This window comes from Phoca vitulina, unplaced genomic scaffold (genome assembly GCF_004348235.1).
Source record: "Phoca vitulina isolate PV1807 unplaced genomic scaffold, GSC_HSeal_1.0 scaffold7, whole genome shotgun sequence".
Classification (NCBI taxonomy): Eukaryota; Metazoa; Chordata; class Mammalia; order Carnivora; family Phocidae; genus Phoca; species Phoca vitulina.
The window spans coordinates 63,455,239-63,473,160 of NW_022589710.1; the positions used below are offsets into that span (position 1 = coordinate 63,455,239).

The 17,922-nt window shown below is 52.8% G+C and overlaps 1 protein-coding gene across 2 annotated transcripts; it reads left to right on the plus strand.

The window, feature by feature from the left end:
- Window positions 1-1,997, plus strand: BDKRB1 (bradykinin receptor B1). 2 transcript variants are annotated; one of them, XM_032405875.1, is made up of 2 exons: window positions 1-1,295; window positions 1,379-1,997. In XM_032405875.1, the coding sequence occupies exons 1-2, from the start codon at window positions 351-353 to the stop codon at window positions 1,703-1,705; spliced, it is 1,272 nt and encodes a 423-aa protein (XP_032261766.1). In that variant the 5' UTR covers window positions 1-350; the 3' UTR covers window positions 1,706-1,997. The 2 variants fall into 2 exon arrangements, with proteins under 2 accessions (XP_032261766.1, XP_032261767.1); XM_032405876.1 differs by having other exon boundaries at window positions 1-1,997.
- Window positions 1,998-17,922: the final 15,925 nt, after the last annotated feature.

The following is a 17,922-nucleotide window of genomic DNA, read 5'->3' on the forward strand; positions in this document are numbered from 1 at the left end:
CGTGGTTGTTAATAAGACTAATCAGCCCCTTCCGTTGAGCGCTTCCTCCGGACGGGGCAACCACGCCAAGCGCTCCATAGATCCTATGGCCAGTCCTGGCCACAATCCCACTAGAGGGATACCATTAGCTCCGACTTCCAAAAAGGAAAATAAAAGTCAGTGGGTCTCAGTGGCCCACACCAAGCGGTTGCGCCAGGGTTCGGACCCGGTTTTCAAAGCCCTAGTCCTTTCCTCTATACCAGGGGTCGGCCAACCTTTCCTCAAGGGGACCAGACGGCAAATACTGGCAGTTTTGCACGCCACGCAGCCTTTGTCGCTGCCACACAAAAGCAGCCTCGGACAATACGTAGATGAACAGGTGTGGCCGTGTGCCAAGAAAACTCGATTTTCCAAAGCCGCGGGGCGGGTCGCCGCGGGCGGCCCCCCCTGACGCTGCGTCCGTTCAGTGCAGGTCCCTGTGGATGGCGGCCCGGACCCTCCTGCAGTTCCTGCCGCTGAACCGGACGCAGCTCTCGCCCCCCAATGCCACGTCCTGTGACGGCGCTCAAGAGGCCTGGGCCGCGGTGCCCAGGGTGTTACCGACCTTCATCATCGTCATCTGCGTCTGCGGCCTGCTGGGCAACCTCTTCGTGCTGGCGGTCCTCCTCCTGCCCCGGCGGCGCCTGAGCGTGGCGGAAATCTACCTGGCCAACCTGGCCGCCTCCGACCTGGTCTTTGTCTCGGGCCTGCCCTTCTGGGCGGAGAACGTCGCCCGCCAGTTCCGCTGGGCCTTCGGAGGCCCCCTGTGCCGCCTGGTCAACGGAGTCATCAAGGCCAATCTGTTCGTCAGCATCTTCCTGGTGGCGGCCATCAGCCGGGACCGCTACGGCGCGCTGGTGCACCCGGTGGCCAGCCGGCGGCGGCGGCGGCGGCGGCGGGCCCGGGCCACCTGCCTGCTCATCTGGACGCTGGGCGGCGCCCTGAGCGTCCCCACCTTCCTGTTCCGCTCCACCGTGGCCGTGCCGCCGCTCAACGACTCCTGCGCCTGCGTGCTGCTGCTGCCGGCCGGCGCCGCCTGGCCCTGGCTGCGGATGGCGGAGCTGAACGTGCTGGGCTTCCTGCTGCCGCTGGCCGTCATCGTCTTCTTCAACGGCCACATCCTGGCCTCGCTGCGCGGGCGGCCGGGGCTCCGCGGGGCGCGGGCCGGGGGCCGCACGGGGGGCAAGGCCGCGGCGCTCATCCTCGCGCTCGTGGCCGCCTTCCTGGTGTGCTGGACCCCCTTCCACGTCTTCGCCTTCCTGGAGTTCCTGTACCAGGTGCGGGCCGTGCGAGGCTGCTTCTGGGAGGATTTCATCGACCTGGGGCTGCAGTATGCCAACTTCTTCGCTTTCATCAACAGCTGCCTGGACCCGGTGATTTACGTCTTCGTGGGCCGGCTTTTCAGGACCAAGGCCTGGGAACTTTGTCAGCAATGCACCGCTCGAAGTCCTGCTCCAGGGTCCTTGCCCCACAGGACAGACGTTCTCCAACATTTCTGGCACAGGTAACACAGCAGGGAGTCACGAAGCTTGGCTTCCTCATCAGTGATTCCGGACATAATAGATGCTGTTGGAGTGGGCTCCAGAATGAGCTCCCCACCCGCCCCCGCCCCCCAGATGGCCAGGACCTCGTCCCTGGAAACTGTTGGGTGTTTTTTATGGTACGAGGACTTTGCAGATGTGATTAAGCTAAGGGTCTTGAGATGGGGAGATGATCCTGGATTATCTGAGTGGGTCCAGTGTCATCACAAAGGTCCTGATAGAAGAGAAGCGGCCAGAGAAGGCCATGGGACAGCAGAAGCAGGACTGAATCTGGGAGCCCGGAGCCAGGGGCTGCTGGCGCCCCCTAGGGGCTGGAAAAGGGCCAGAGACGGATTCTTCCCTCAAGCCTCCAGAGGAAGCCGGCCCTGCAGACGTTTGGACTTGAGCCCACTGAGACGGACTTCAGAGGTCTGGCCTCCAGAAAGAGTAGACAATAAAGTCGTGTTGTTTTAAGTCACCGAGTTTGGGCTAATTTGTTCCAGCAGCCACGGGAAACTTCCAGTAAGGGTCTCTGCCCACGTTGCCACGTGCCCATCCAAAAGGTTCTAGGCTAACAGCTAGGCATACAGAGATGATAGAGCTAGGGATCCCATCCACGAGGAACTTGCATAAATCATTAGAATATAAAAAAAAAAAAAAAGAAAACAAGAAATCGCAGAAGCACGCCCCGTATCCAGCACCCTGAGTGTTCAGAGGGAAAAGGGCTGTCAGGAGAGGCATGCTGAAGCGAGTCAACGGGGAGCTGAGTTTCAGGAAGGGCAGAATCTGGATGCGTGGAGGGAGGGGAGGGAGACCTGGCAGAGGCATAACCAGGACATGCAGGTGGAACACGGGCACTACGCAGGGAAGAGTATTTATGAAACTGTTAATGCTTCAGTATTCTTCTTGCCACGGGGGACCCAGTGGTGAACCTGGAAAATCTGCCTTCAAGGAGCTCGGAGAGAGTCAGAGAGCAGGGTAACTGCCCCCATCACGTGAGAAGAGGTGTTCTGAGCACAGAGAAGGGCGCCCAGGTTGGGCGGCTGGGAGGGGAGGGGTCTGGAGGGTTTCCCGGAGGAAGAGACAGGACCTATAAGCTGAATCCAAAGAACAAGCAGTTGGCCGAACCAAATAGGAAAAAGGTGCGTACCAGAAAGAAGAAACACGCTCCACCCAGAGGCGGGTGGGTTTATAGGCTGGGAGGGAGAAGGATGAAGGAAGGTGAGGTACAAGGCAGTCACAGAGGGTTTGAGGCTTGAGGAGGACAAGACGACCAAGGGCAGGGAGGGAAGCAGGGAGGGCCCGGCTGAAGCTAGAAGGCATTAATCTGTTGTGTGAATTACTCTAGCCATGCTCATCGGGGCCCCAAACAAGCAGGCAGTTGGGTATCTCCAGGGCTGGGGTTTTGCCAGAGGATGGCCATCGTTTAAGGGTGTTGGGAGTACTAGTCCGACTATGGAAACTGGCTGAATTAGAGAAGGAATGAACTTAGGAGGTGAGGGAGACAGAGTGACAGGGATGCGGTTACAGAGCAGGGGCAGTGGGAGCACCTAGGTGCCAGAGCACAAGAATAGGAGGTTGAGGCCACGGAGTAAGAGTGTTTGCACGGAACATTCCATCCCCCGTGTGGCCGTGGCATCGGGCAGCTGGAATCGAGGGAAGGAGAAGGTCATTGGTGACCAGGCAGTCAAGGAATGGAGAGGCGGGGGATGGACAGCCCATAGGGTCCCTGCAGGCAGGCAGGCAGGTGCATTCGAGAAAGGGCAAGGAAGCCAGTGTTCCTGGAGCCTACCGATGGGATCTAAGAGGCCGGCAGGGGCTGGGCCGCCAGACCCTCGCAGAAGGGCGGTGGCCACCCTGCGGTCAGTGCCCCAGCCCCCGGAGAGCAGGGATTTAAGTCAACAAGCTAGGCTCCAGCTGGCCCATGTGTTTAATTTAGATCGCACGGTGTTTAAAAAACTATTTTTGAGCTGGTGACCAATATTTAAATTCCACCTAAGAATCCTGATTTCAGGCTTCCCTTGAGCATCATCGGATCTAGCAACACGGAGCCTGCATTCCTTCCTTAGGCAGATGTTTACGGAGCTTCTAGTCCATGCCAGACACTGCCGTGGGCGCTGGGAGCCCAGGAGGGGCCCCCTGGTGGCGCTGACTTCTGGGTACCCCCCTAGGACACCAGTTCTCTGGCGCTGAGAGCAGGGCCCCCCTCCAGCGGCTACAGCCCCCTCCCACGGAGCAGAGGCTAGAGGCACCAGCTCGCTTGTTTCCCAACACCGACGCGGGGGCAGGAATCCCGGGAGCAAAGTCCTGTACAGAGCGGCCAGGACAGGAATATCGGGCAGAAGTAGAGCGTCGGAAAGGAAAGATAATGCCCAGTCTCTCCTCTGCTCAGACCAAACTGACCCGAAAATGTCCTCCTTGCTGCTTTCTCAGCCCCCTGCACTCAAGCTGTGGCTTATAAAAATGCTCTCTAGGGGTTGCAAAAGACGATCCCACCATCCAGAGCACGCGGGCTCACACGCCTTATCCGGCGGTAGGCTGTCGGCGCGGTCTCGCTGAGCCCAACACCTGATTTCTGGAACGGGTGTAACCGACACCGAAGCCCGGCCTGCCGCCCTGCGGGGAGAGAAGCCGGCAGCCCACAGTGAGGGCTCTGTTGTCCTTCCACTGACAAGGTCAAGTATTCTTCTGCAGAGGGAGAAATTCCTGCCTTGGTTAAAAGGATCAGTGCTGCGGGAGAGATTAAATTTTTGAATTTGCACGGATCTGGGAGATGTGCTCAACCTGGAGGACTTCACACGTGGGTCCAGCCCCAAGCCTCACCTTGTAGGGCTAACACCTGCCATGGAGGGATGAGTGAGCCCATGGTCTAGCAGCCCTGGCTCCAGCACCCAGGTGGGCTCCCACTTTCTGTCTGAGAAGGGCCAAAGGAGAGACATGGAGCTTCTTTTCCAACCCAGTCCCAGCTGCGGGCCTGTTATGTCAGTCCACAGCCGCCCTCCCCACTCCGCCGCCCTAGCCATGACCCCATCCATCGTGGGCTCTGAATAGCGCAACACACTCCCGAATCCCAGCCCGGGGAGACTCCTGGGTGTTGCAATGGACACAGGCAGGTTCTTGTCCTCCAGAGATGATGAGTCACGAGCTTGATGAGGAGCAAGCAGGAAGTGTTCTCCTACATGCTAGAAAAGGCTTTAAACTAAATTAAAATGAGTGTGCGTCAAACTGGCGCAATCTGGCTAGAATCTGAAAATGTTCCTGGTTGTGACATTGCACCATACTTACACATGATGTCGTCACAGGGGAAACTGAGTAAAGAGTACAAAGGATCTCTCTGTGAATCTAATAAAAAAGTATATATATATATATATATCTCATATATATCATCGAGTTGAACCCCTCCATTTTACAGTTAAGGAAGCTGAGGCCCAGGCATAGGTAGAGACTTTCCCGAGGTTACCCAATGAGCTGGACTCCTGGGGCAGGGCTCTGTCCAGACCCAGGGATGCCTACCAGACTGTGAGGTCAGAGGACAAGCCTGAGTGCCAGGGATCCCACCATTGGAGTTGCCTTCCTGGTGGCAGACTCCCAGTGCCTGGCACTGGATTTAAGATAATGAGCAGGAAGACAGGCCCACTTTTCAGGAGCTTCAGGAGACAGAGGGTATTAGAAGGGTGAGCTGGGGCTCAGCAAGTATGAGGGGAAGATACTTCAGGGTTTTCCTTGACAGCGAGCTCAGTGGTTGCTGAAAAAGCTGCCGGCTCTTGGGCTATATTAATAGGAGTGTAGCATCTAAAATGTGGGAGGTGATAGCCCATTTAGCTTAGCATTGGACAGGGTACATGAAGAGTATTGTGTTCCAGCTCTTGGCTCATTCAGAAGAAAGGGATCAGACTGGCAAAGGGACTCAATATCATAACCTTCATGACACAGTGAGAGCCTGAGAGGGCTTTCCTGAAGAAGCAAAGACCTATGGAGAAAGGGGAAAAAAATGTATTTAGTGTGACCCCAGCAGGACCAAAGAGAAAAAAATCCTGAGAAACACATTCCAGCTTACTTTGAGGAAAGAACTTTCTGATAGGCAGAGCTGGCTTACGGTGGGTTCCCTGTTCCCAAGGCACACCCACCCTTGAGAAGCTCACTGCAAGCAGGGGGGCCGATAGGAAAAGAAGTCATTTCTCAGTATGAGATGTGTGATGCCGGGGTGATAGAGTCTGCCTGGAAGGAGCTCAAGAAACAAGGGAGTAACAGAGGATGTGACCCCAAGCTGGGTCTTGAAGTTAAATAGGACAATGAGGGTGTTAACCACCCACAGTCTTTGCCTCACCCAAGATGTGACCCAGTGAGATCAAGGGCTGGAAGAATTATCGCAAGGCTCGGAGGTCGGTGTTCCCTATAGGCCACAAGAGTCCACAGAGACTCTAAACAGGGGAGCGTCAAGTTCAGACCCACAGTTTAGAACAATCACTCCATGAGAATATGTGGGATATGGATGATGGCCTGGGGTTGTTATCAGCTGTCTGTTGCTGCAAAACAAACCGCCCCCAAACTTAGAGAGTTAGAACCACCTTAGCTCGCAGTTCTGTGGTCAACCCCACGGGCTGGGTTCTGCTGATGGTTCTTCCGCAGGTCTTGGCTGCATTCCCGCACGCATCTGTGATCAGCGGATGACCCGACAGCTCTGCTTCTGGGGGCTGAGCAGGAGGGGGCAGCAGGCGCGGAGACGGCCTCAGATAAGTTAAAAATCCCTGATAGATTAGGTGTGATGCAGGCAGGCTGGGGAGCACCCCGAATCTGACCTCCCCAATCTAAGAATCAGAGCGGCTGAATTGCCCACTGCTTTGACTGCACTTACTACGGGCTTAATACAGGTCAGGTGTTGTGCAAGGCGCAGGCGCAGAGGACAATGAGACACTGTCCTCTCGGACCGTTCACAGGATGTGGAAGAGGTCGTCGCGTGCAAGCTGCTCAGTTGGTAGATGGCAGACCTGAGACCCAGAATGCTTGGCCCCGCCACACGAGGTGACAACACTGATGAGGAGTCTGGATGAGGCACCAGGTCCCCTCCTCTGTCCAGCCCTCTCCACCTGTACAGTGGCTCCCCAGAAAGTGCTTCCTGAGAACACCTTGTGTTTGGGTTTTTTTAAGATTTATTTATTTAGGGTGCCTGGGTGGCTCAGTCATTAAGCGTCTGCCTTTGGCTCAGGTCATGGTCCCAGGGTCCTGAGATTGAGCCCCGCATTGGGCTCCCTGCTCCGCGGGAAGCCTGCTTCTCCCTCTCCCGCTCCCCCTGCTTGTGTTCCTGCTCTCACTGTCTCTCTGTCAAATAAATAAATAAAATCTTAAAAAAAAAAGATTTATTTATTTGAGGGGGGAGGAGGGGGGGTGGGGTAGAGGGAGAGGGAGAGAGCGTCTCAAGCAGACTCTGCGCTAAGCACAGAGCCTGACTCGGGGCTGGATCTCATGGCCCTAAGATCATGACCTGAGCTGAAACTAAGAGTCGGATGCTTAAGCGACTGAGCCACCCAGGCGTCCCAAACACCCTGTCTTTTGAATGGAAGTACCTTTGCCCGGGGCTGACGGGGTGAGGGGAGGGGAGGGGCGGGCCATTCCTCATCCTCGCTCTCCTGTAAGGACATTTCTGCGGTCCAGCAACAGTTCCAGGCCTCCTGTCCTTCTGGGAAGCGGGGACTGAACTTCCTCATGCTGTGGAGGCTGAGAGTGGTCCTCTCGACTCCTTTGGCCAATGCCGGGGGACTTGGATTTGCTTCGAGGCAGAAGCAATTCTCTCTTCCTCTGCTATAGCAAACCCCGAAGGCTTGGGTCGAGAAGGTGGTGTCATTAAGATGTGGAGGCCCATCAGCCTGGACCCCCGAGTTCCTAGAAGAGCAGAGCCCCTACCTCACCTGCATGAAACACGCAGTATGAGTGAGAACTCAACCTCGGTGGTTGTGAGCCACGGAGCGTAAGGGGATGTTTGTTACACAGCAGAACCCCTCCCCTCCTGACTGACCCACCAGGTTCCACTGAGGATAGCTCCCTACGCCCCTGGCCTGTTGCCCACTCTTTACTCCTCTCTGTGGAAGAAAAGTGACCTGACTGATTGGTTTCAAAACAAGAATTGAGCCCATAGAGCTCGCTGCCTTCCCCCATTCCTACTTTGTCCACAGACCTGTCTTCTCTCAGCCATGAGGTCAACTTAGCGCTAGATGCTCTGCCTCAGTGGAGGAAATGGCCTGAACTGCCTGGGCCTTGTGGGTAAGTTGGCCTGATTCTGGGGTTCAGAATTAAGAAGCCTGTTGATGCCACACATCAAAGTGACATCACCCACCAAGCCTTCCTCAGTCATGAAGGTGACATGTGGCCTCCATTGCTGACTCCTGACTGCCCACTTAGTTCCAAGCTCAGGCGGGGAAACAGTGTCCTCCAACCCCAGCTCCCATTACCTTGCCCAACCCTCACTCCGAGGGGCTCAAATTCCAAACATCCGTCACTCCTTGGACGAAAACATGAAAGCCCAGTGGTGAAATGCAAACCTGATTCCTGAGGGACTTCTCACCAAACCCGAGGTAAAACCTTAGCAAGTTTTGATTCCGGGTTTCTTGGCACAGTGGACATTTTGGGCCACACAGCTCTTTGTGCTGTGGGGGCTGCCTGGGGCCACATACGATGTTTAGCAGCACCTCAGCCCTCTCCCCTCTACCACTAGATTTTAGAAGCCCTGCCCCAGTGGGACAGCCGAAATGTCCCAAGATATTACCAAATGTCCTGTGGGAGCAGGATCACCCCCACCCCCAACTGAGAGGCCCATCAGCCTGGAGAGGCCCATCAACCTTTTAGCTCATGTGATCTAGTTCTTCAGCGATGGCTTCAAGGAAAGGCTGGTGGTCTGGGGAGACTTCTTGGAGGTGGAGGGCCGTCAGGCTTGAAGGATTGAACGAAGGGAAGGGGAGAAGCCCTGGTGTCAGGACAGCAGGACATAGGGAGGCTTGGAGGCGGACACACTTGAGAGGTGGTGTCAAAGCGGGAGGTCCGCACAAACGACAGTTGGGATGATTGAAGAGCCAAGCATACAGAATCGTGCAGAACCGTCTCTGCCTTGCACTCATGGCCAGTGTTTGCTCCTTCCATCACAGCCGTCTCTCCTCCAGCCCAAATAGTGACAGTATTTATAGCAACTCATCACAATTGGTTTCGGCAACATTCCCCGGTATTTAACAATAAATTCCTCCAGTCAACGCCTGGGCCCTCTCCCAAAGTCCCAAATTTCCCCTCCATCATCCTATTGCCGACCGTGGGGTGGGCGGAGGGGTGAGGTTGGGAAAGGGGAGCAAAGGAAGGGAAGAATGAGATTCGATCATAATGGACAGGTATCCACATTGAAAGTAAAGACGGGGTCCAACAGGACTTGGCCAAGGGTGACGTCATAGGCGCTTGGAGGTGCAGGGTCAGATCTTTATTTAAAATGCTAGTGTTTTGGGGCGCCTGGGTGGCTCATTCGGTGGAGGAAGCAACTCCTGATCTCAGGGTCGTGAGTTCGATCCCCATGTTGGGCATAGAGCTTACTTTTAAAAATAAAGGTATTACCTATTTAAAAAATAGAAAAGGGGCGCCTGGGTGGCTCAGTTAAGCGTCTGCCTTCAGCTCAGGTCACGATCTCGGGGTCCTGGGATCGAGCCCTGAGTCAGACTCCCTGCTCAGCGGGGATTCTGCTTCGCCCTCTCCCTCTGCCCCCAGCTGTGCTCTCTCTCAAATAAATAAAATCTTTTAAAAAATAAAATAAAAATAAAATGCTGATGCTCTGTTCATCATGGATGTTTGCGCATTCATGTGGGTTTTGTTTTTTTTAAGAACATAGCATTAAATTATTGTTTATCTTGATTCCCGACGTGCCCAAGGCCCGTGCCCCTCCCTCGCCCTCGCCCTCGCCCCAGCCCTGAGTGGCAGGGTTAGGGGGCTGGGGCCTGCATCTCCAGCAGAGGAAGGAATCCAGCACAGAAGCTTAAACTGGCTTCTGTTGCAGGCTCACCTTTAGATACCCCTGCAGGAAAAACCACCAGAGACCTTTATCTGAATATTAGCTCATGCCCCAAATATTCCCTTGGCAGCCTGTTGTGACAGCTCCCCCAGGGGTAATATCACAGGGACTGAGAGGGGGCCCTGGTGTGAGCTACCACCCAGGGGAGTGTTTACAGGGAGAAATCAGGTGTGAAATTAAATGACATTTTTATTTTTAATTTAAGCAGTGTCCTCGACGAAGAGGACGCTGCCACAGACAAGCCTGGCGAAAGGGCTGGGATAGGACTCTCCCCCAAACTTTCCCACGGTACTTGGAGGAAGTGGGGGGCGGGGCGGGGAAGGGTTGACTCTGCGCAGGCTCAGTTGCGCTGCTGCTGGAGGGCTCCGCGCGGGGCAATTGCCGAGCTGAATTCCACTCGGGAAGGGAGCGGGCGCCCCCTGCTGGCCCCCGTGGAGGATTGCTCTTTCCCCACAGAGGATTCTGCACAAATTTCCAAAGCCCTTAAAAGGGTTACAACACACAGGTTCCAAAGCTTAACAGAACATAGAAATGGGAAAAGGCAGTGATTTCTCTGGAACGCGGCTGTTTAAAGATCTCTTCAAAATAATAAAAAATGTTTTAATGATTAATTTTGTTGGGGCGTATGTTAGTAGGTACCACTTCTACAAGAGGAAAATTGGCAACAGACACCCACACGTAAATGGGTGCGTCACTGACTCGGTGTTTCCCCTTGTCGGGATCTATCGGACGGATAAATCACGGAGAAACTGAGATGCTGCAAAGTTAAGTGACTTACTCAAGGTCACTCTTTGGGATGGAGAGTGGCTAAAACTCCAGCAAACAGGACACAAAGGCTAAGAAAACGGCTTTCAAAATGAAAGCCCGTAAGAAGAATTAAAAAGGGTTTTGAAGACAATAGTATGTTCTGAAGGGGAAAGTCTTAAAAGAAAAACTTGAGTTTAAACTGAAATGGAGAAGAGAGGTGTTTATTTGGCTTTAGGGGTGCCCGTCATAAATGAAGGGGGGATTTCTGAGTGTGGAGCTGTAACATTGATACTGATTTTTAAAAGCAGAGGGAACGGGGAGGGGGATGGCGCTTAACTTTTACCGCATGTTAAACGCGTTTGGGAGTTAGAGCCCTGAGGTCTCCCTCGCTCTAAAAATAATTGGGCCACATCTGGGCCGACAAAGACTCACGTTAGGGTTTTGGAAGCAGAATTATACTTTGCACCAAGCAGCCATGTTTTCCTTTATTCCTCAATGGAATCTAAATTTAAAAGAATGGTTTGGGGCGCCTGTGTGGCTCAGATGATTGGGCATCTGCCTTCGGCTCAGGTCGTGATCTCCGGGTCCTGGGATCGAGCCCCACTTCCGGCTCCCAGCTGGCTCAGTGGGGAGCCTGCTTCTCTCTCTCCCTCTGCCTCTTCCCCTGCTTGTGCACTCTCTCTGTCTCTCTCTCTCTCAAATGAATAAATAAAATCTTTTTAAAAAAAGAATGGTTTGCCCTCTGCTGATAGCCTAGAAATTCTTACGGTAAGGACGTGGTAGGGTTCGCTTTTCTCGGCTGTCCCCAAGCCCCAACGACTTTGCCTCCAGCACCCTCTTTGACTTTTATTTCCAAATGCTAACCGGGATGTACCCTCCAAGTCAAATTTCCCTGTAACTAGGTAATCCTGAACATCAGCTAAAAATGGAGCCGGCTTCCCCAGATCTGTGTTTAATGCCAGGGAAGCAGGAAGCCTGCATGGCCGAGGGAAAGGAGACCAGCTGGGGTCTTCAGAAGCAGGAATTCCAAGTCTAAAACTGCTCTGAGTAGTTTCTGCTTCGGCTTTGTGAAATATCACTTGATCTCTCAGGAGCAAAACATATTGATTTCCATTTTATAAGGGGCAAATGGCTGGAATGATTAGCTGGGTCTAATCAATGTCTTCCCACTGGGTTCTGACCTCCCCAAGAGCAAGGGGCCGTCTTTCAGCTCTCGCCTGGGACCTGGCACACAGTAAGCATTCTGGAAACAGTAAGTCCCACTAACGCTCACATGATACAGTGTGTGAGACACCAGTCTAAGCATTTTCATGCATTAACTCACACAATCCTCATGACAACCATATTATCATGTTTTATAGAGGAGGAAACTAAAGCACAGAGAGGTTAAACAACTTCCCCAAGACCACACAGCTAACAAATACTGAAGCCTGGATTCAGCCCTAGGCAGTCTGTCTAAAATCTGTATTCTTAGCCACTGTACCAGTGGTACCCAAACTTGTCTGCACACGAGTCACCCGAGTCACCCGGGGAGCTTCATAAATATGCCCCAGGGATTGTGATTTAATTGGTCGTGGGTGTGGCCTGAATTTTGGAATTGTTAAAAGATCCCCCAGTGGTTCCAGTATGCAGACAAGTTGTGAGGACCGCTACATGATACCATCCCGCCTCGCTACTCAGCAAATTTGTTTGCTGAGTTTAATTTGCTCCATGTGGAACTGCTTTCAGGAATATAAACAAGCCCGGGGCGGCGGGGGGAAGCTCCAACTCTGGTAGTGGCAAATTATCTTGGAGGGAAACTACTTGTAATTCCAGTAGGGTGCTGCTAAGTGTGGGTCTGCAGACATTCCAAATTATGCAAATTCCAAATTATGAGCTACACGTAGCAGTCTGGCCAGGCGCTCACCAACCATTTCCTCCCTTCCTAGACACACAGCAAGGCTTACATCAGGTTCCCTTCAGGCTGGGTGTGGTCACGTGACAGGATTCTGACCTACAGCTCATGGGCAAACGTCGCCAGAGCCAGGCTGTCCTCCTCCCCACCCACACCCCGTCCAGGGGAGGCAGAGCTACAAGATAGGGGGGGCCTGGGCTCCTCCATCCCCACTTGAGGAGAGCTGCCGTGTATTGAGGAGCACCAACTGGACTTCATGAGAATGAAAAGCGGCTGGGTTTTGGGGCTTCCTCTGTCATTGGTGACGAGTGTTCCTTGACTAGTAGATTGTGTGGCTTTGGGCAGGTCACTTCTAAGCATCAGTTTCATCCCCTGCAGAAGGAATAGCACAAATACAAGTAAGAGGATGCTCGAGGGCTGGGTGGCACTTATCTGCCCCTCGGGGGCTCCAGCAGCAGATGAGAGGGTAGGAGCCTGAGTGTGGGATTTGTTCCTCTGGCTCCTCGGCTTACTTCCCGGCACGCAAGGCCACCGCCCTGGTCAGGCGGCCCCTCCTTCGGCTGCAGGTTCTGGGCATCTCTCCCTCTCTGTCCCTTTGGGCCTGCAAGGAGTCTTAGTGTTGCTCCAGCGGCTTCTCAGAAGGCGAGAAATCACCACTGACTCTGGGAGGCCCAGGACAGACCCAGAGCTGAACATGAAAGAGGCTCCAAGGTAGCCGTGGTCTCCCTGGCCCTGCCCGCCAAGGCCCCGTCAGTCCCTTCCTTACGGCCTCCTGCCGGTTGTCCGGGTGGCCGTCCGGGTGGCCGTCTGCTCCCGGCCAGGGCTCCGGCTGAGGCTGAGTGTGAATGCCACAGGGAGGAGTGCTGAGCATGGCAGTCCCAGAGTAAATACTGAATATGGGGTTTTCACCCACTTTATGTTTATGGATGTATTAGTATCCTTACATATTGCTAAAACCAAGAAAGTAAAACTGCATTGAATAAAGGACATCTTCAAGTACTAATCATGTGATCTTGGGCACATAACTTTGCCTCTCTGGACTTGACATCCTCACTGCAAAGTGACTGTGTAGGACGATAGGACCGCTAAGGTTCATTCATTCATTCACTCATTCATTCATTCACTAGGCCCTGATGCCTTGATTCTGGGCAAGGCCCTGTGCCAGGCGCCAGGTGGGCAGGTGCGTGTGCGCCCTGCCCTCACGGAGGGTGTTAGGCAATAAACACTGAGACAAGTCAGTGTGGACTTAGGAGAGCAGGACCACAGTTTAAAGGAATGTGTGCGATAATGGAGAATAAAGAGGTAGGTAGGGTGGCTGGCCCTGTCTGAAAATGGTAACCTTTTAAGTTGTAACAAGGAGGAAACAGGCAGAGCATTCTGGAAAGGAATGTGGGAAGGCTCTTCCGCATTGTTCTCGCTCCAGGAGGCACATTATTTCCCAGGGGAGCTGTGAGCCCAGCAGTTTGCACAGGTGGATCCTGCCACCCAGGGAACATCTGACCATATCTGTGGACATTTTGGTTTTCACAGTTGGGGAGGGGTGCTACTTGCCTCTACTGGGTAAGGCCAAGGATGCCGCTCAACATCCTGCGATGCACAAGACGGCCCCCCAACAAAGGATTAACCAGCCCCAAATGTCAAAATTGCTAAGGTGTGGAGACCCTGACTCAGCCCCATTTGCAGATTCTTATTTAGTTGGTGCTGAGTGGGGCCTGAACTTCATCATAAAAAAAAAAAAAAAAGGGAAAAGAAAGATCTCTAACCCCTGCATACAGGGATGTGGCAGAACCAAAGGACAAGAGCGGCTGGTGCCCAGCCAGGAGAGGGGAGCAGGGCTAGAGATGCAGGTGAGAGATGGAGAAGCAAGTTTGTTCTTGCCTTAGGCTCAAGCATTCTAAGAATCATGAATCTTAATCTTTTAGCAAAATTCCTTTCTTAGTTTCCTAATTAGTGATGAGCTTTCACTAATTCAGACAACTGTGCAAGTTCCCCTTAAATGATGTCTAGGATGAGCATGGGGTTTGGGAGTCACAGCATGTGACCACAGCAAGGTTCTTGACTTCTCTGGAAAACAGGGACTGCACCAACTGCCTCTCAGAGGGGCCCTGAGGTTACAGAAAGAACCCACGCACCCCGACACCCGGCAGGCAGCGAGCACCCCACAAAGGTTCCTATCCCTCCGTCACAAGAGCCATGTGTGAAGTGTGCCCTGATGCTTCCCTGATAGCTGAGTGGTTTCACACAGTGACACCTGTCCTTTCAAAACCTCTTTTAAAGCACTGCCTTTAAAAGTACTCCTTTATCTCCCTCTCCCACTCCCCCACTTGTGTTCCCTGTCTCGCTGTCTCTGCCAAAAAATTAAATTTTTAAAATCTTAAAAAAAAAAAAAAAAAAGGGAGGGGGCCGCCTGGGTGGCTCAGTCGTCAAGTGTCTGCCTTCAGCTCAGGTCATGATCCCAGAGTCCTGGGATCGAGCCCCGCATCGGGCTCCCTGCTCGGCAGGAAGCCTGCTTCTCCCTCTCCCACTCCCCCTGCTTGTGTTCCCTCTCTCGCTGTGTCTCTGCCAAAAAATTAAAAAAAATAAAATAAATCTTAAAAAAGTACTCCTTTAAAATCTCTCTTTCAGGGCAACCCTCTCGGGTCCCCCCTCCCTCCTCAGGAGCTTTGTACTATCACTTTGCTATCGCTTAATAAACTTTGCTTTTTGCTACCCCCCAAAAAATAATAAAATCTCTCTTTTACAAGTAAAAACATTCCCCCATATAGAGCAGACTTAGCAGGTATTTATCTAGGTCCCTCAGACCGACACGAGAAGGTATGTTTGCCGCAAGTCCACACTGCAGGGCTGAGAACAGAGTGACGAACACCTGCAGGGGGGAGGAGTGGCAAGCTTTACCATCACATGCCCCGTGCAGCTCAGAAACGGGCGGCAGGTAGACTCGCGATTTGCTGTCACCAGCACCGGGGTCTCAGTAACAGGATCTGCCACAGACCGGCGCCCCACCCCGAGAAGTGATTTGTATAGGCCGTGGGGCCCGTTCTTGGCGAAAGACAATAGTGTTTAAAGCAAACTCCAAAGAGTAAATATTTTAATTTTCTTCAAACGTACTCTCCATTTCATAATATTTTCCATAGTCACACGGACGAGTTACATTTCCACAAAAAGACTCATATAGCAGTAGTGTTCTTAAAGTACATCCAAAATTAAGTAGGGAAACTAGGGAACTCAGCAAGGAGCATACAACACTGGTGAGATTAAGTTCCATGTCCAAGGTTAAGTCGGGAGGGATTCGCAGGAGAGCCGAACTCGGCGCCCCCCCCGCCCCCACCACACGGTCCACAGTGGAAAAGTGACCAGTGCGGCCTGCGCCCCCGGCTGCTTAGGAAACCCACCCCAAGGCTGGAAGCTGCCGTTTCGTGCATGCAGAACGCGAGTCAAACAGCAAAGTGAACACACTTCTTAAAGGGGGGGCTGCTAATTCCACCGCCCACGGCTCCGGAGGGGTCACCGAGGCCACCGCCACCCCCTCGGCCATCCCGAGTCGCACAGCAGCCCGCAGTCCGGCGCTTCCCACTGAGCCACACGCTCGAAACCACGGTGGCCACGGTTGGGACGGGAGGCAAAAATCCCGGACCCTGATGTTTTTGAAAACTGCTGACCTCTCAGTGTGAATTGTTGAAACTCAAATTTCTCATCCCCAACACAGCCCACGATGCTGGTGTGTTAGAAGAGCTTTTCTGTGTCTGATGTACAGTAACAGGATCGAGGAAAATACTCCCCACGTAAGCTTACAAGGTCTATTAAAGGGGGTGGTGCACCTACATGGTCCCAAAATACGGGGATAAAAGGAAGTTGGCACTAAAGCACACAACTAGGCTTCTATGGAAAGACCGACTATACCTTCCTATAAACAGAAATAAGATTGTTTGATAGATTTCCCCCCCTGTATTATACACTCTATAAGTAGCCTTCCTGGTTAAACCTAAGACTCACAAATTTCTATTTGATTTATTCTATTTGATACCAACTGCTATGTCCAATGGATGGATGCATCTGCAGATACAAAAGAATATCACTTTGCTTTTGACAGTCCCTTACTTTCAAGCTCAAGGAACTTTACAGACATTGGCCCTCATGTCTTAAGTAGGTCAAGAGGATGTGAGGGGAAACGGAGTGACTGCTCACCACGAACACTAGCCCTGCCACACTCCCTGTAATCCTGAGGAATTCTACCCGATGCAGGTGTAAGAAAATGGAAGCAAAGGCCAGTGATTAAAGTCACGAAGCTTTTCACATCTACAGAATTTAAGTGAATGTCATGACAGTTGTTAACCCTGAACCATGTAGTGAAGGGTTCTCATTTAACACGGCTGCAAGTCAACACGGCCTGCTGTCCACCCGCTCTGCGAAGAGTACACAGTGCCCAGAACCCGACCCGAACACACTGGAGGCAGGCCCGACGCCCCTGGGCTGGCGGCCCCTGCACAGAAGCAGACAGAGTTGCCCAGATGGTTTTGAAATTGAGCAAGGGCACCAAACCTACAGAACACGGTTTTTACAGGAGAGGATTAAAAACTAAACATTTTTCCTGGAAATATTTTTTTTTTTTTTAAGATTTTATTTATTTATTTGACAGAGACAGCGAGAACAGGAACACAAGCAGGGGGAGTGGGAGAGGGAGAAGCAGGCTTCCCGCTGAGCAGGGAGCCCGATGTGGGACTCGATCCCAGGACTCTGGGATCATGACCTGAGCTGAAGGCAGCCGCTTAACGACTGAGCCACCCACGCGCCCCTTTCCTGGAAATATTTTAATACCATTTAAAAGTGACACAGCAGGAGGCAGGAAACAGCAGTTTTTTGGTATTTTTGCTATTCTAGGCACACTGGGACTTGGAAAGATTCCCTAAAGTGAGTCTTGCATTATAAAAATATTGATGTGAAATATATGTGCTTAAAGTGGGAATCCAAACTGGACCCAAACTTCACTAAAATGAAAGTTTACTGCTGTGTCCAGAAGAAATGCTGTATTACGTCTGTCCTAAAAGGCAGATATTGAAAGGGAATGTTCTACTGGCAAATAACAGCAATCTGGGGACAGACAGGAAGGGAAACGGGGTGCACATCAGCCCCACTCAAGAGGAAGTATCGCTGTCTTTATGAAGTGGTCTTCACGCGCTTCTCTAACACTGTGGTCTTAAACTCGCTGACGGATCTCGGTCAGGCTTGCTCACCCGGACTCGCTGGGGAAACACCCATTCGGCCCCCACGCAGCCACATGTGGACTCACGCCGTCTACTCCATGCAGAATAGTTCATCAAAGTCAACCACACAGGCCCGGTGGCCACTCCGAAATGCAGTACTCAGAGATCCAAGATCTGAGGGAGCCCGTGGCTACCGTGTGTGGTGTGACCTCCATGCTCTCCAAACACCCCCAGCCTGGGGTGTCACAGGTCTGGGGGTCTACCAAACAACACACACACACCACACACACCGGGGTGTCACAGGTCTGGGGCAGTCTACCAAACACACACACCACACACACACCACACACACTGGGGTGTCACAGGTCTGGGGCAGTCTACCAAACACACACACACACACACACACACACACCACACACACACACACACACACACGCAGTCTACCAAACACACACACACAGTCTACCACACCCACACACACAGTCTACCACACCCACACACACA

Bases quoted from the DNA above. Each gene is read 5' to 3' on its own strand.
- BDKRB1 (XM_032405875.1), top strand. From the start codon at position 351: ATGAACAGGTGTGGCCGTGTGCCAAGAAAACTCGATTTTCCAAAGCCG. The intron at 1,296-1,378 runs GTGCGGGCCGTG...TTTCATCAACAG, and splicing joins TCCTGGAGTTCCTGTACCAG to CTGCCTGGACCCGGTGATTT.